Raw genomic sequence first — 16,491 nt, 5'->3', positions numbered from 1 at the left:
TTTTGAAGAGGATGCACTGACTTTTAAATAGAAGATCTGTAAGTAACATGCTCACACAGTATGTGTGGACAAACCCACACATGCACGTCCTGTTAAAATTGCTGGAGTATTTTAGATCCACAGTGGAAATAAGTTTCTTGTTTCAGGTAGGATCATTTTATCCATCCCCTTTTTAACAGAGGGAGAGCAGTGAGTATTGTTAAATGGTGATTTAAAATGATAAGGTCTCCTGTGTGTAGTAATAAGGAGAACCTGAAAGAGGAACAAATTTGAAGTAAGCATCTCTGTCCAAAATAGAAAGGGAACACAAAGCCCCAGTAAAGAAAGTCCATTTGTTCCCACCCTCTCCCTGGTATGGCAATCAGCAGTGTCAGCTGTCTGGTGGTAGGGAGGAGAAGCAGCATTTTGGAATGATTTTTCATAGGACAGCATTTGGTAACAGGCCTATCTTGTAAAATGCCTCAAGGCAACCCATGACCCATGGGTCCTCATGCCAGCTCTGGCTTCCCAGCCTTTCCTCCTGATGTGAGAGCCAGGTCACTTCCCTCTGCTTCCTGTGCGGCCTGGCAAGGCACTTAGGTAGGGAGCATGGAGCCCTGGCAATCCTACATGTGTTTACAGGGCCAGAGTGGGGCTCTCTGTCTTCAGGGAGAGGCCATCTTCATGCCCCCTTTGGGGGTGTCCCTCAAAGCCAGTTTTCAGCTGTCATGCAGCTAGGGCCAGGTTAGTTTCTGAAGGGCTGGGGTGCAAATGGAGCCCAGCTCTGTGTGTTGCTACATAACACATTTGAAAAATATTGCAGTTTCCTCTCCATGTTTTCTGTGCCAGCTGACAGCTCTATTGCTGACTCCTGGTAAAATCAACCAGCTGATTATCTGCTGGGAGGTAGGGGTAGAGGATGATTTCTCCTAGACACAGATTTCTATTTCTAGTGGTAGTGACTAGCAGAGGACACCCTGCCTTTCTTTCTAAAGAGGCATGCTAGAAATTAGAGTCCTACAGGGTCTTTCTCCAGAGGGTCCTTTCCCAAGAGTCGTTGGCTTTCTCCCAGTGATGGTCAAGAACAGTCTCCCAGTTCCCCTTCTTTTGTGGCCAGGGCTGCCTGAGGTTTATGAGTTATGTGCATGGCTTCATGACGGGTTCAGATACTCAGCTGTAAGAAGGGTGGGCTCCCAGAGCTGTTTCAAAGGGAAGTGTGTTTTGAACGTGGTGGGACTGCCCTCTCCTCCTGTGTATACTGCAAGTGGTTGGTTGGGTATAGCAGCAGAGTACATGTCCTGTCTGTGCACATCTCATTAGCCCTGCCAGTGTGTCTTGGTCTAGTGTAGGAATGTCTGCTCGTGAAGAGGGGTTTGGGAGATGTGATTTCTAGCCACTTCCAGTTGAGCAGGAGTACACATGCAAGAGATTATGTCAGTGAGGAGACCTTCTTCCCTGGGAGCCCCAGTGATGCCCCCTTCCTCCTCACCCCTTTTGCCTTTCCTCAGACATCTTCTGACCTCAGTGGAAAGAGCTCCCCATCCTTCTCTGCTGCTCTCTTGGGAGTTGTGTGGACGTTCCTGACAGGAGGAGTCCTGCTAGCCCTCTTCTTTCTCATCTTCACAATTCGCTTCAGGAAAAACAGGTAAGAGCTTCCCTCTTCCTCTGTGAAACTTCTCATGAGCTGGGGGCAGCAGGGTCAGGTTCCCACAGTCCCAGGCTATGAGCTGATGGTCAGATAAGGTCAGGAGGGTACAACCCTGAAGAAACAGTTCTGGGCAAGCAAGGGCAATCCTGGGGATGTTGTAGCTTTCTCCGTCATATCCAGTGTTGACCTCTGTTGGAGATGGTCCTGCTTGGACCATGAGTCATCCTCCCTGAGGTAGGGAGCTGCAGACAAGACAGAGCGTGGAGGTCCTCCAGCATGACATAGGCTGCCGCTGTGGGAAGGGTGATGTGAGTGAACAGGCTGCCGTTCCCTGGCCCCTCATGGCTGGGGCAGCAGTGCGTGGTCTCATCTCAAGGGTGGTACTGAGCAAAGCATCAGCAGGAGTGAGCAGAGAGAGAGCTGGTCTGCCTCTCCACCCCACAGGCTATAAGCATCACTTTGAGCAACATAGCTACATGAGCAAAGCCATCACGCTCTCAACAACATTCAGGTTTGCTTCCTGGTGTTGGGCCACTCATAGTTTGAAAATATTGCCAACCTTTTTGGATCTCAGTGGTTATCCAGACTGTCATCCAGACTGGTGGGGAATGTGGTCTCCATTGCTAAGAGAACCTGGTGGTGAAATGAAGGCTTTCTGTGGTGTCATTCAGGCTGTACAGAGGATGTAAAAAGTCCTGGTTCCCTGAATGCCACATAAATCAAACAGCTCAGTGATTCTTCATAGCTTAAACACTCTCTCAGCCAGCACTTAGCCTGAAAGCTTGCTTTCCCAGTCTTCCCCAGCAATTTTGGGTGTGTTGGCTGCCTCCTTGCCACCTTCTCCTCAGTTTCATTGGTCTCATGTCTTCTTTCTCCCCTCCCCCTGTCGTGGGGGTGAAGAGGGGGAGAGAAGGTTATTGGTGATTAGTTAACAGATTTATTGAAGATGGCCATACAGTGCAGTCATAGCAAGCAAATCTTACTGCACATTTGTTATTGCCCGAGTCTCAGTTTCTTACCACTCCAACGGTTTCTTGTCAGAGGTTCTCTTAACTCCAGGAGAGTAACCTTGAGAGGCATCCCAGCTCAAGGGGAGATTCACCGCCATGCAGCCTGTTGCTGTGCAGGAGAGCTCAAGGGGCTCTAGGTTGCAGTGCTATTTATGGGCACAGAGTTTGACTCATGGTGATGCAATATTTGGTGTGGAGATATACCCTTTTTGATGATCTCATGTTGTCTTGGGGAAAATATACCTTTTTGCTGATCTCATGCCCATTTCTGGCCTCACCAGTTGCAACCAGTATCACCTAGTTCCTCCTGGTCAGCCCTGGGCGCAGTCAGTTATTTGTGGTCAGCTGGGGCCTGAGATAAGGTGTTTGTGTTGGGGGGGATAGTTGTGCTTCACCACACTTTGGGCCTGAGATGGGGGGGTAGTTGTGTTCTGCCACGCTTTGAGCCTGAGATGTGTGTGTGTGGTGGTGGGGGGTAGTTGCGTTCCGCCACACCCCCATCGATACATGCATCTCTCAAGCTTTACTTAAAGCCTTTGTGCTCTGTGCGCCTTGCTTTGTACAGAGACATGCATGTGTGTGTAGTCCAGGCTGCTCTTGTTTCAGTGATCTGGTTCTGTTAAGGAAATTAATGCTTCTTATAACTGTCTTAAACTCAGAAAAGTCCTGTTCATAATGTTTTTATCTTGAGCCCTATGCCTGATATGGTGCAGTAGCTGCACACTCTGTCTCCAGGTCTCAAGCATTTAATTTATCGAAGCAAAGTGGTGTCGAGCTCTGTGGCCATCTTAATTGATTGCAAAATTATTTAGACCCCCAAAGAGGTTCTCAGAGTGAAACTGTAATGAATGTATGTTATTTATTTCCACTGCAGCAAACAAATGCTGGTCTGCCTACTGAACCTGGGAGCGCAAAGATGACCTTTGTCAGTCTGCAGCTTAGAGTGTGATCTGATTAATGTCTTTCACCAGGGAGAGAGGCATGATGAGGAAGGCAGGCAGGGAGGTAGCTGGATTGAATCCTAGGCTCTTTGTTGCTTCAGAGGTAGCAAGAATCGGCAAGAAGTTCAAGGGTAGAGAAATGAAATTACTAGCAGCGGATTGAAGGGATGTATCTACACAGAGAGAAGACAGGAGCTAAGGCTTTTGCTTGATGGGAGTGCTGGGGAAGGGTGACAGGTCTGTGGAGATCAGTGGTTTGGCTCTCCTCTCCTTCAATGCAGTTGCAAGATTATGAGTAATGGCGTGAAATTAAAGAAGGAAAACTGTAGCCTGAATAGTGCTGACAGCTCTCTGTGTCTGAGACTATACTGAATGTGGAAGAATATCCTCAAAGAAAGGAGAAGGGGGAAGGACCTGTTCCTGGAGACATCAGAAACTGCTGTATCCAAAGCACTGGAAATCTTACTGCTGGGGACAGTCACCCTGGGCTGCATTAGTGGGGTTTTCCACCTCTCATTTCTGCTGCTTTGTGACAGAGGGCAGTGCAGGGAGATGCTGGCCATGAACCTGGGAAGTCGAGCTGCACGCTGTGCCGTGGGCTTCCTGCGCGATGGTGGGGCATTGCGTCGGCTGGCTCTGCACTGCAGCAGGGACACAGGGAGGTGGCACAGCTGGCGCAGCTTTATTTTGCCTGGCATGAGCACAGGTAGCAGAGGAGCTGGGGTGGCACAGACCCTCCTGTGACCTTGTGTACTTGGTAGCTAAAGCCCATTGCTTGCCATAGTTTTGTCCGTAAGGAAGCTGACTGAAGCTGCCACGGGTATGCGTTTCTGTGCCACAGGCACATGCAGGGGGAAGAGGTGCCATGGGACAAGTTCATTACCCATCCATTTTGGGGAGAAGGGGTCTTGCTATCTCACAGGAGTATTGGGCCAGGGCAAAATGAATAAAGATAGTGAAGCACTCCAGCAGTACCAGGGAGGAGATGGGGTACGCACCATGGGGCAGTGGCTGAGCTTTCCAGGGAGCTGTGAGCAGCAGGGGTTGGGGGGGACGGGACAGTGAGTCAGGGAGGTGTCCCTTATGGCCATCATCATCCGGGTAAGGGGACCTTGCACCTTTGCTGCCAGGTCATGGTGCTCAGTAACTGTCACTGCCTTCCCTGCTTTGTTTCCTGGAGGATTGTGAAGATGTCCAGCCCCAATCTGAACATTGTGACCCTGCTGGGCAGTGGCTTGGCTTACTCTAGCGCTTACCTCTTTGGGATTCAGGAGCAGAGCCTGCTGTCTGGAGACTCGATGGAAATGTTTATTCAGGTGGGTGAGGGTTTTGTTGGAATGGGTGTCCACATGCACACACACTTGTCCACGATCTTCCTTACCTACAGCCTGTCGCCATCCTGCTTCTGGGCACATTTGACTGTATTGTTTCCACATACACAAAACGCAGCCAGATGCTTTACATCTGCACAGCCTTCTCTATTTGATTATGAAAAGCAAACAGCGCAAGGAGGAATCCAAGTCAGGTCTCCAGGGAAGGGAGCAGTGCCCGCAGCAGCTGCCCTGCAGACAGCCAGGCAGACCATTTGGCTTTTAAAAGTACAATATGGAGGCAAGCAGCCGAGCTTCTTGGGTGCAGAGTCGATCTTTGCAGAAATGCCGACTGGCATGATGGATCCCCAACTCCTGACCTGGGGCACCCCGCTTCCAGACCAGGGACTCAGCACTGACCCAGCAAGGGGAACGGGACATGGTGTGGAGAGGCTGAGAAGCAGGGAGGTCCTGCTCAGCCACCTGGGTGGAAATAATTAACAGAGATGCCAGCTAGTGATTTATTGGCGCTTCGACCCTCTGTGCAGCTGTCACTCTCAAGCTGCCTGGCTCTCACTGCTCCTCTGACAAGAGCCTTTCAAGGCAGAGAGAAAGAGGCAGGGATTTCTGCCAAGCAGCTTCTTCCTGCCTTCCTGTTTGCTCCTGCCACCTCTGCTCTGCACCCTGGATATCTTGTTGCTGACCACGTGGGTGGGATGCATAGGAATAGGTGTATTTTAATTTATTTTGCCCTGTAGTCGACTCTCTAATACCTGGCATGGCCCTCCAGAAGCCAGAGCAGCATAGATCCAATCCCCACTGTATCTCTTTATCCCATCTCTGGTGTGTCAGACCCTGCATGGGCAGAGCCTCCTGGCCAGCCATGTGCCAGGAAAGGCACAAGAGCTTGGTTGCTGCTGCTGCTGCTTCACCCCTGTCTCTGCCTTCTGCTCACAGGTGCGGCTCTGCTTGCTGTGCATCGGGAGCTCCCTGGTGTTTGGGCCTGTCCTGGGCAAAAGCTGGCGGCTCTACAAAGTGTTCACCCAGCGGGTGCCAGACAAGCGGGTGGTGAGTATCTGGTGCCAGGGCGCTGAGCAGCCCAGTACAGGTAACCTCCCTCTGCGAGGCACCTGGATGTGGGAGGCGGCAAGAAGCAAAGCAAAACACTCTACAAAAGTGAGACAAACTCTAGGAAGTCCCAAACCATTTTGGAATACCTGATAAGACTAGCAAGTAACAGCGGAGGTGGGTTACAGGGCTGCAAACAACTGGATACCACAGTTTGCCTTCATTACACAACACACCAGTGTTGTGTCTGGGTTTGGATTGATTTCTTTTGTGGGATGAAGATAAACCAGGTATCTTCAAGTATCTCAGATGTGGGGCAACCCCCAGATGCATCTGATATTTTGGGTGAAGGGAGGGAGTGCTGGATACTCCCCTGCAGGAGAGAGAGGGGATACAACAGGTGGGAGGAAAATGGGAGCCACCTGAATATGTTTATTCACGTAACAGCAACCTTACAGCTTACAAGGGCCACTTTCCAATGGTGAAACAAGTGGGCCTCAGAGGAAAGGTGAAACGAGGGTTTGCAGAGGAACAGAGTATGGGCAAGGACTCCCATTACTGAGGGATCAGGGGTCCATGTTAAACTTGCAATATAATAATCCTATAAGCTTTTATTTTCACTCTTTTTCTTCCTGCTTGTGATGTAGGTAAATGGATGATACTTTTGTTTTGGAAGTGCTGTTTTCTGTCAGGGCATTTACCAGCTATCCCCACAGTCAGTGAGAGTTTATTCATGGCCCAAGCCTGATTAGGTCTCCAAGAGTTTTGGAGCTGGAGACAGTGATCTTGTGGCCCACTTGGATATAGGTGACCTGTAGGACTCCTCTCTGGGGGAAGCATCAGGGTAAACATGTCCCTTGGAAGAAACAACTAGAAAGAGGCCCAGAGGGAAGGAGATTATTGATGTCTGTTTGCTCCTGACTGTAACACTTTCTGCATGTTTGCAGATTATCAAAGACCTCCAGTTGCTGGCGATGGTGGCAGCGCTGGTGCTGGTGGATGCGGTGTTGCTCTTGACGTGGGTATTCTCTGATCCAATCCAGTGTTTCCGAAGCCTCAGCATCTCACTGCGGGTAAAGGGATAAGGAGAGGTGGGGGAGCATCATGGTGTGTCCTGTCTGATCTCTGTGGAAAAGGTGGGTGCATGGTCAGGCACTTGGAGGTGGGAGAGAGAGAGAAAGAGAGAGAGATAAAGAAGGAAAGAAGATGAATTCAGAGCTTTGCTTTGCCAAGCAATAGGGTCTAGTGGATGACCTTGACCAAACTGTGCTGGTCACCTGGGTGGCAGAGTAGAGATCCATGACATCTGCAGATGGTTAACCATGGTTAGAAAACCTAGATGTTAACCAACCGTGCTGGCAGCTGAATATCAAAATCTTTCTTCCTTTAACTCTCTGCCTCTGGCAGCACCAGTTTTTGCACTTCCTTTTTGGTACTTACAGAGGAGACCTGCTCTAATTTGTAGACCTGTCTGCCTGTCCATCTGTCCCTGCTCCTGGACAGGGGTAGCGACCTTCACTTCTGCGTTCCCATTGCTTCCTAGGTGACAGAGAAGGGCATGACCTGTTCAGTGAGCTGGATGCAGTCCTGCGCCTCTCTTTACTCTGATCTTTGGCTCATTCTCATTTTAGGGTTTAAGGTGCGTAACCTCTTTTTTGATTCTTGCGTTGTATCTCACCTCCTCCCAGTCTCCCAGTCTAACTGTTCAGCAGCATTTGCAGTTTAATGGCCCTCCCAGGCTTTGTGCATATTGCAGATACCAGCTGCTCCTGCTAATCTTGAAAGTCCTCCCATCTCCATTCCTTCCCATCTTGATGTTTCCTTGCATTCTCTATAAAATCCATTAGCCTCTTCTTCTCTGCCTCACCATCTCTTCTACATGAATTTGAACATACTGTCTCTCTAGTTCTCTCCCTGTAAACTCCCACACCTCATGTATACCCCATCTTAAAACTTGTGTCTTTATATTCTCTAAAGCTCACTTCTTCCATAAAGCCTCAGATGACTATCTACTGTAGTGATGTACCATGCAGCTCAGACCCTGAGCCCTCTGACCACAAGTCAAAGAGGTGCAGGTGATAAGTGCTTGGTGCCTACCTTTACAGGATGTATATCAGCTTAACTATGCCACTGAAATACGCTTTCACTGACTTAGTTTGTATGTGGCCATTCTTATTCCAGAAGAGTTAGTTATACTGATATAACTATGTAGGTATAATTATAGCAGTAATTATCTGTGGTCTCATGTGTCTCTGGGTTGGCAGAGATTGGAAGCATTTCAGAAAGCTGATTTTGATGAACCTTATGAGATCACAGCTTCTTTGTGAATGACTCAATCTGTATGCAATACAAGCAGTTCCTTTCTGACTCACTATAGTATAATACACATTGACTGTCTACCAAGAATCATAGGGAAAATAGCAGGAAGAGACCTCAGGACACTGTCAAGTCCTTCTCCTGCTCCGGTTCATTTTAGAGACATTTGTCTAACCCATTCTTCCAAGGCTTTTGGTCCTAGGGATTGCAGACCTTCCTTGGGCTGCCTGTTTCAGTGCTACATCTCCTTCCCTGACTTTGCCTCCAGTTTATGTTAGGTTTCTTCAGGCTTTAGATGAATAATGCTTGTGCCTACAACTGCTACGAACTGTTTCCATTCCTCTCATTCAGAATAAAACATTCCCAGTCACATGTGCTCTTCACAGAGTTGCACTGAACCTGACTCTGATCCTATCTACTGGGTGTCATAGCGTATTTAGTGGTTTCTCTGGAGTTAATCTGGATTGATGCTAATGTGTGAGTAGGTTTATCTATGCATGTATATAGCACTTCTTATCTTCCAAGGCATTAATGTGCTCAGCCCTTCGTGAAGCTGCTTAGTATATTATCCTGGTTTTACAAGCACAGAGCAATGAACAGAAATTACTTGCCAATGTCACACCTTGAATTATGAGCAAAGTCCTTTGTTCAAGATTTATTAAAACAAACAAACAAAAGTGTAGTCCTGTGCTTATTCTCCTATGTCAAAGTCCTAGTTTAGCAGATGGCAGTGCTTTTGTCTGTGTCCTAGACAGACTGTATGAGTTTTAGTTGGGACTTGGGTACTGTTTTTTTTTTTCTTGCTCAGAGATTACAAATTGGATTGCCTTTGGGCCGTGTATTTGGAGGTGCCCTGTGGTGAATGTGGTTATGATCCAGTGCTGATCCCGCAAAGTAGATTTGGGTGTCACTCTCATTCCCAGCGAGGCAGGTGTCGCTATCACAATTCCTCCTTGGGAATTCCTGGCGCTCTTACGTTGGGGGTCTCAGCAGAGAGCATGAGGGCTGTGGATATGAGCCTCTCTTGCCCATAAGAGTGCAGGATGAAGAACATAACCCTGGAAGTGACCATCAAGGTCATCAAGTCTTGGGCCTTGCAGCCACAGGATAGAGGGGTCTAGAACAGGCTAAAAAGCATCTGCTGCACAGGTCACAAAGCATTTCTTGATGCCTTTTAATACCTATTGGTAAAAGGCCAACAGGCCTTTTATCTTTATTTACCTATTTACCTTTATTTACCTATATTATGTGCCACAGGAATAATGTAGGAGACATGTTTCTGGTATTCTCAGTCCTTGCATGAACAGGGAATTTGTTAGGTGGTACTTCCAGATTATCCTAAAAACAGACCATACCTTATGCTACAGAGGAGGGCAAAAAAAATACTCAGTGTTTCCTACCAGTCTGACCTGGTGAAGGAGGGAATTCCTTCCTGATCTGCAAAGGTGATTAGCTTACTCCTGATTACACTGGGAATATGTACCAGTGAGACACTTGAGAAGCAGTGTAGTAAGTCTGTCTTGAAACAGCCAACCTGCTTCTGAGGAGGGAGGATCTCTGTGCACAGAGCATTTTTTAACACCTTTCACCATGACTAGATTCAGACAGGAAACTGTAAAGAGCAGGGAAAAGAACAGTACCCAGTAGTTTCCTGGATTTCTGTTTAAGGAGGCACCAACTACATTCTCTTCCCTCTGGTCTAAAATTCTGCTTCTTCTGTCTTGCTTTTTCCTTGTACAGCTATCTCCTTTCTGCTCCGTCAGAGTTATGCTGTTGCTCTTTGATGGCAGAGTGGTTCCCCCACCCCGCTTCCCTGAAGGGATTTCTGTCTCTTGTCTGTCTGTCTTTGGTGTTCCTGTTCCAGCACTCTGGAGTGAATATTTTCATCGTGTGTTCCTTGCGTGTCCTGGCTGTGCCTTGCTGGGTGGCATTGCCTGCTGACCTCATCCTCAGCTCCCCACTCAAGTGCTGCTGGTACCCCTCAGCTGGGACCCGTGGGGCCTGCTGGCAACTTCAGTCCTGCCCTCTCCCCTGGCCTCTGCTGATGAAGCATCCTGCTTTGGACCTGCAGCAGCATGCTGGGTATCTGCTGTGGAGTTACCATCACAAGCTGAAAGTCTGCATTATAGATCGAAGAGCATTAATTAGAATTGTACTGAATGTATCCAAGCTCTCTTGGCTCAGTATGAAATGGGGGTTGACTGTGTCAGGCTCTAATTTTTCACACTCTGGAAATCTTTTCTGAACTCAGGCTCTATTTTCTGATTCCAGAGTATCCTGTTGCTGTATGGAACGTACTTGGCTGGTCTGACCAACAATATCAGCTCTCCACCAGTCAACCAGTCCTTGACGCTCATCATTGGGGTCAACCTCATTTTCCTGGCTGCTGGGACTGTCTTTTTAGTTCATCGTTTCTTCCATGCTTGGCACAACTTGCTGTTTGGTTTCACCTCTGGAGGCATCTTTGTGTGTACAACGACAATCAATTGTTTCATTTTTGTCCCACAGGTATGCTGCCAGCTCTGTCCTGAGACCTGGTTGGAAATGGGCACATTTCGGGAGTATAACAGTAACAGCTGTAGGGGCCCAGGCTATAATTCTTCCTGCTTTTTTTTCCGAAGTGTTCAGGCAAACCTGCACAACTCCCCAGTTGCTCTGCTCTGCTCCCCAGTTGGGTGTCCCCAACACCCAAGTGGCTCTGCTTCCCTGACAAGTCCCCCAGCTCTCTAAGGTTTGAGTTTCTCTCCCCACAGCCCATGATGGATCTTCCTCCCCTGTGCCCAGATTTTGGACCATGCCTCCACTCCCTTCCTTGGCCTTAGCAGCATAGTGCACCTTCTCCTGCCTACCACTCCACCCCGCAGCCCTCCTGCTCCTGGGGCCAATCATGGAGCCTGACGTACCTAGCGCATCCCTTGACATGTGTCCTTTGCTTTATGGCAACATTACATGAGAACTCTGAGTGCAGACCGGTTTCAGAGCTGCCACTCAGAAGCTCTTGCGCAAGAGCGTGACCCAAGTGGCACCTATGCAGAGGGCACATGTGCAGGCAATATGGGCTGCTGCCCTCCTCCACAGGGGCAGTGGAATCTGTCCTTCATACTGCTGTCCTCAATCTGTACCCTGTGTATGCGCTTCCTGTGAGCCATCAAGGGTTTTCGCTCACAGCGGTGATGAAGCCAGGTCCAGCAATTCAGACTGCCTCGCCAAGCTCAGAGGTGTTGTGAGCTGCTGACAACAAATATTGTTGTCCCCAGGGGAAGCTGTCTTTCTCGGTGTTCTCAGGGAGAGGAATGCAGCTTTGCAGTGATCGAGGGGAAGGATGCAGAGATGTTTTAAGGAAGCTTTTTGTGGCAACACTCTGCTCTTCTGCTTCCCATGTCCTCTAGGAGGAGTCTGGCATGTTTGACCGTAATGCTAGTGGGAAAAATACTCTCATTGTTACAATGAGAGGAAACAGTTGTTTACTCAGTGTTATATTTGGAGGAACATTCAGGCTCAAGGAAACGAGGTGAGGAAGGGAGGAAGAAGTGAAACACAAGAAAGAGCAGTTCAGTGCAAGAGAAGGCTCGGGGGGATCTTATCAATGTATATAAACATCTGATGGGGGGAGCAGGGGAGATGGAGCCAGACACCAGGTATCTGGTGACAGGACAAATTGAAATACAGGAAACTCCATTTAAACATTAGAAAAAAATTTTTTTTGCCATGAGGGTGGTCAAACACTGGAACAGGTTGCGGTGTCTCCATCATTGGAGATATTTAAAAACCAACTGGACACAGTCCTGGGCAAACTGCTGTAGCTGAGCCTGCTTGAGCAGGGGCATTGGACTAGACGATCTCCAGAAGCCCATACCAACCTCAATGATTCTTCCTGCTTCTTTCCCCAAATGTTCAGCTTAACCTGTGCAACTCGTCCCCAACACCCCGAGTGGCCCTGCTTCCCTAAGAGCATGTCCCCCACGCCTATAAGGGCTGAGTTTCTCTTCCCACAGCCCTTGATGGATCCTCCTCCCCCATGCCCAAATTGCTAAATGTTACTGTTAGTAAATGTTACTGTCCCTGAGTCTGCCCAACGATTCTCCTGTGATCAGTTGATAAGGTAAAACCACAGAAACCTGACCCACTAGATTACCAGCTCCTGGGTTAGGGACCAAACCTCCTGTGCCAGGCACCAAAACTACTGGTGATGCTCTGCAGACCGTAAGACCTGTCAGAGTGAGGACAGAGGAGCTGATGAACTGCACTGCACAGGTTGACTGTGCATTCTGCCTACCCCATTTTTCTGCTGTAGCCTTGGGGCCTTGAACGTTTTATTTAACTTAGATCTTTTAATTCATCAACTTGTTTTTCCTAATGGGCTTGCTCTTCTATTGCTCATTTGAAATCGATGAGCAGCTGGATCTAGGCTGCACAAGGCTTTCGTGCAGATACCAAACAGAAAAGCAGATATTAAGCATTGCTAGTTTTCAACTTGTCACCAACGATTCAGGGATCAGAAGGTGTGTATGCTGCTCTCTTTGTGTATTACTGAGTCGGGGGGAAGGAGGAGGGGGGCTTTTGCAGCATGCATAGGCAGGAACTAACTCTGTATTAAAAGCTAAAAGCAAAGACGGGGTAGGGCTTTAGTTCAGATTTGCAGGAGGCTCCAAGTGACTCTTCACCGTGTGGTTCAGTGGTCTCTCTCTGTCTCTCCAGGCTCCTCTGTCACACATGGTCTTTGTCTCTCTCTCCGTCTACCCCTTTGTCTCTCTCTGTCTCTAGCTGCATTTGCCTCCCTCCATGCACGTGCAGCCTGCGCCTACCATGCCTATAATGGCTTCTTGTACTCAACAGCTCCAGCAGTGGAAAGCCTTTGAAGAGGAAAACCAACCTGTGAGCCACATGGCCAAGTATTTCAGCAGCCCGAGCCGGAGCTGCCACTCGGCGTGCAGTGCAGAGCAGCTCTGCCAGCTGATGGGGGAGAAGAGCTCCATGCAGCGGCTGCTCTCGGAGGTATGGGACTCTGCCAGCCATGGCCCCCTGCCCCAGCCATGTCCCCTGCTGCGGCTGCCCCACCGCCCAACTCCTTCTTCTCTATGTAGAGAAGACTGATTTGATTTTCTGACCTGTTTGCTTTTTAATCTTCAGCATGTCTATACCCTCTGCCTGTGCCGGGCTTGACATATTTATTTGTTTGATGCAGAAAAACGCCGTGATCGAAAGCCTCCAGGAGCAGGTGAACACCACCAAAGAAAAGCTGATGAGGCTGATGGCTGTGGAGTGTGGCTGCAGTCCTGCACCCAGGGCAGCTCCATGCGCCACCTTCCCCTCCTGGTCCCAGAGCTCAGGGGAGCACGGCAAGCAGCGTGGTGGTGCTGCGGCAGGCAATGGGGTGCCTCTGGAGCACTGCCCCACTGAGTGGAATGGGTGGCAGTCTCCCAGTTTACTGAATGCACAACACAATCTGGTGCCTTGTAGCAAACTCGAGTACAGTGGTGACATTGWGGACCTCCAGAAACATGTGAGCCACGAGCATGTGCCGCCTGAGGAACCTGCTTGTTCTCAGATACTGCTTTTTGACGTGGGGGAGGACATCCTTGAGTACAGCCCCAAAGGTGCTCAGGAGCAAAGGAGGTCCCCAAGGACCGGGCACCCTTTGCAGCAGCTGCTGGGCCAGGAGCTCTCAGGTGCTGGCAGGGGAGCAGAGCCCCAGGGAAGCAGTGGGGTGACCAGGGCACAGCCTGCCAGGGTCAACTATGTGAGCAATGAAAAGCTGCAGGAAATCTTGCAAGAGCTGAGCCTGGATGGCAAAATCAACAGCCCAGCCTCACCTCAGGGGCCCCTGCAAGGCAGCCAGGGCCCTCCATGTGAGAGGAGTGGGGCATGGAGAGCCCAGGGAAGCTACTCAGACACCTGCACTCCCCTCAGCCTTGACCTGATGAGGTGGCAAAGGAGGATCCCTCTGCCTCCTCCTTCTGCCTGCTTCCCTGGGTCTGTGTCACCCCGTGCTTGGTGTGTCATGAACAAGGCGGTCAGCAGGATGCGTGGTGGAATAAGTGCTTGGAGCCGTGAGGAGTCAACACACGTGTCTCTGGAGGAAGGAGGTGATACCGGTGGCAGAAGGCTCCTTTACCAGCTGGTGCCGTCCGCTTCAGCCATCAGCACTGAGCTTTGCCTCCAGCCGGAAGAATGGCAGGGCTGGCCTGAGCCCCAAATCCGGGAGGCAGGCAGTGCAGTTTCAGCAGTATGTCCAGGCGCTGGGCAAGAGTGGACCCGCGATGCCTTCCTGCATCTCCTTCCACCACAGTGGGATGCTCCGAGGGAGCCAACACAGCCCTTCCTGCACTCGCCGTGCTATTACCCGGATTCTGACTCCAGCAGCAGCTCTGAGGAGATGTTTCACTGCTGCCACCGGCCCTACTGTGAACTCTGTTTCCAGGGCCTGCTCGACTCCCTTGACAACAGTAGCACAGACACAGACACAGAGCCAGGTGGGTCTGCGGGCCGCTGGGCAGAGCATCACGGCAGGCCTCAGCCCATAGTGAATTTCAAAGAAGATCTGGAACCCACTTTTGTGTGACTGTAACCACCCTACCCCAAAGGCAAGTGCCACCCTCTCCTCCCAAAACACACTGTGTTTGAAACGATACAAAAGAAATACATCCCTTTGAGGGAAGTGTGTTGCGCTGGGATCTAGGCATAGGAAACCAATCTTGCGCCTCTCTAGGCTGCTATTTGAGACCCAGCCTTGGTCAGCAGTGACTGCGGATTGTGTTTGTCTGGTAACGGGTTAGCAGCACTCTTAGAACGTGGCTGGTGGTTTTGTCCTGGTCACTCTGAACAGCTGCCTGCGTCCCACAGACACCCAGCCGTTTCCAGTCCTGGTGTCAGCCACCCCAGCAGAAAGGCGGGGGACTGGACAGACTGTAGAGCTGGACTTCCTCTGCATCTCAGAGGGATCCCCCGTGGGCGCTGGCTGATTCGTGCCCACAAGGAGCAGCACTGCAGCTTGGAAACTTGTTTCCTTGCTGCACTCAGCAGACAGACAGACAGAGGACTTCTGTTGCTGTAAAGCCTCCCAGGAGCATCCAGCTGGAGGTTGGAAACAAGCAGACTCCAGGAGAGCTTGCAGTCTGCCACTCACCTGGGATGTGCTGCTCTCTCAGCGAAGGAAGGATCTCTGAGCGGGGAGCACATGCATGACTTTATGTTCTGGTGGTTTTTTGGTTGTTTTTTTTTGTAGTGTCTGAGTGAGAAAATAGAGTCCAAAGGTGACTTCTTTGGAGGTGACTTTGCATTTTGTGTAGTTCAGTCACACAGTGGTAGGTTAGACTCAGGGCAGAGCTGAAGGGAAAGAAAAGCTAACAATCTGAAAAGAGGATCTGCAAATGTTTTTTTTGTTTGTTTGTTTTGCTTTGTTTTTCTGGGTCTTGTGCCCTTCTGTATGTCTTTGAGGTGGATGAAGTAGTCTGGAATGATTTCGGTTTGTTTAATATGGTCTGTTCTATTTTTATCTCAGAAATATCAAGAGTAGTAAATCTGGTGTGCCTGCTTTTGTTGGATGTTTGTGAAAGCATTTCAGCGTGCATTTGCCTTTACAGAAGTGAGGGGTGCTGAGACTTGAAGTTCAGTGCCTAAAAACTGCTTCGAAAGGATGCTTTTGTAAAAAGAGGTGGTAACAGAAAAACCCTAAACCCAGTTTTGATGGAAATTAATAATTCCCTCTCAATTTTCTCTTATGATGGTGAAATACCTAATTTCTGTATCCGCTCACCAGTGTCTCCTTCTTTTCCCCATCACCTTCACAGTTTTCCAGGCTTGCTGAAATCTGTATTTCTAAGACAAATCTCCAAAATCTATAGTCTTATGGGGACAGTATTCCCACAGCCCCTCTTTGTTCCTAGTATGGAAACACTCCAGAGGGTGATCCCAATTTCATTTGTCACCTTCAACTAACAGAAACCAATTTCCTTTGGTTCTTCTTTCACACATGTCTGGGTATTTACAGCTTGGAGGCTGCATGGTTGGCTCTGGCCCGAGTGAGATGCATTGATTGGGTGTCTTCTATTGCTGCAAGGCAAATACACAGCACAGGCCAGAGCAGACAGGTGTGGAAATGTGGAGTGTCTCTGGCAATCGCAGCACAGGGAAAGGCTGCACTTACTGTCCTTGCTGGCTTTCCTGATGCAGAAGGGATGCTGGAGAAGTAGGAGGGGAAGGGTGGTGATTTATAAAGG

At 49.5% G+C, this 16,491-nt stretch overlaps 1 protein-coding gene across 12 annotated transcripts in view; it reads left to right on the top strand.

Moving 5' to 3' along the window:
• Window positions 1–16,191, top strand: part of GPR156 (G protein-coupled receptor 156) — a 64,281-nt gene extending 48,090 nt beyond the window's left edge. For 10 of the 12 annotated variants that reach the window (XM_026065440.1, XM_026065446.1, XM_026065443.1 and 7 more), the window contains 8 exons: window positions 1,488–1,624; window positions 4,759–4,894; window positions 5,846–5,956; window positions 6,904–7,029; window positions 7,500–7,595; window positions 10,544–10,780; window positions 13,109–13,267; window positions 13,458–16,191. In XM_026065440.1, coding sequence (XP_025921225.1) covers window positions 1,488–1,624; window positions 4,759–4,894; window positions 5,846–5,956; window positions 6,904–7,029; window positions 7,500–7,595; window positions 10,544–10,780; window positions 13,109–13,267; window positions 13,458–14,834 — 2,379 coding nt within the window. In that variant the 3' untranslated portion in view covers window positions 14,835–16,191. The remainder of the gene's footprint in view (window positions 1–1,487; window positions 1,625–4,758; window positions 4,895–5,845; window positions 5,957–6,903; window positions 7,030–7,499; window positions 7,596–10,543; window positions 10,781–13,108; window positions 13,268–13,457) is intronic. The other 2 variants (XM_026065447.1, XM_026065448.1) reach the window with 2 other exon arrangements.
• The last annotated feature ends 300 nt before the right edge of the window (window positions 16,192–16,491 follow it).

This window comes from Apteryx rowi, unplaced genomic scaffold (assembly GCF_003343035.1).
Source record: "Apteryx rowi isolate R43461 unplaced genomic scaffold, aptRow1 scaffold_228, whole genome shotgun sequence".
Classification (NCBI taxonomy): domain Eukaryota; kingdom Metazoa; phylum Chordata; class Aves; order Apterygiformes; family Apterygidae; genus Apteryx; species Apteryx rowi.
The sequence above is the reverse complement of the archived record's forward strand: the minus strand, read 5'-3'. Positions and strand labels throughout refer to the sequence as shown.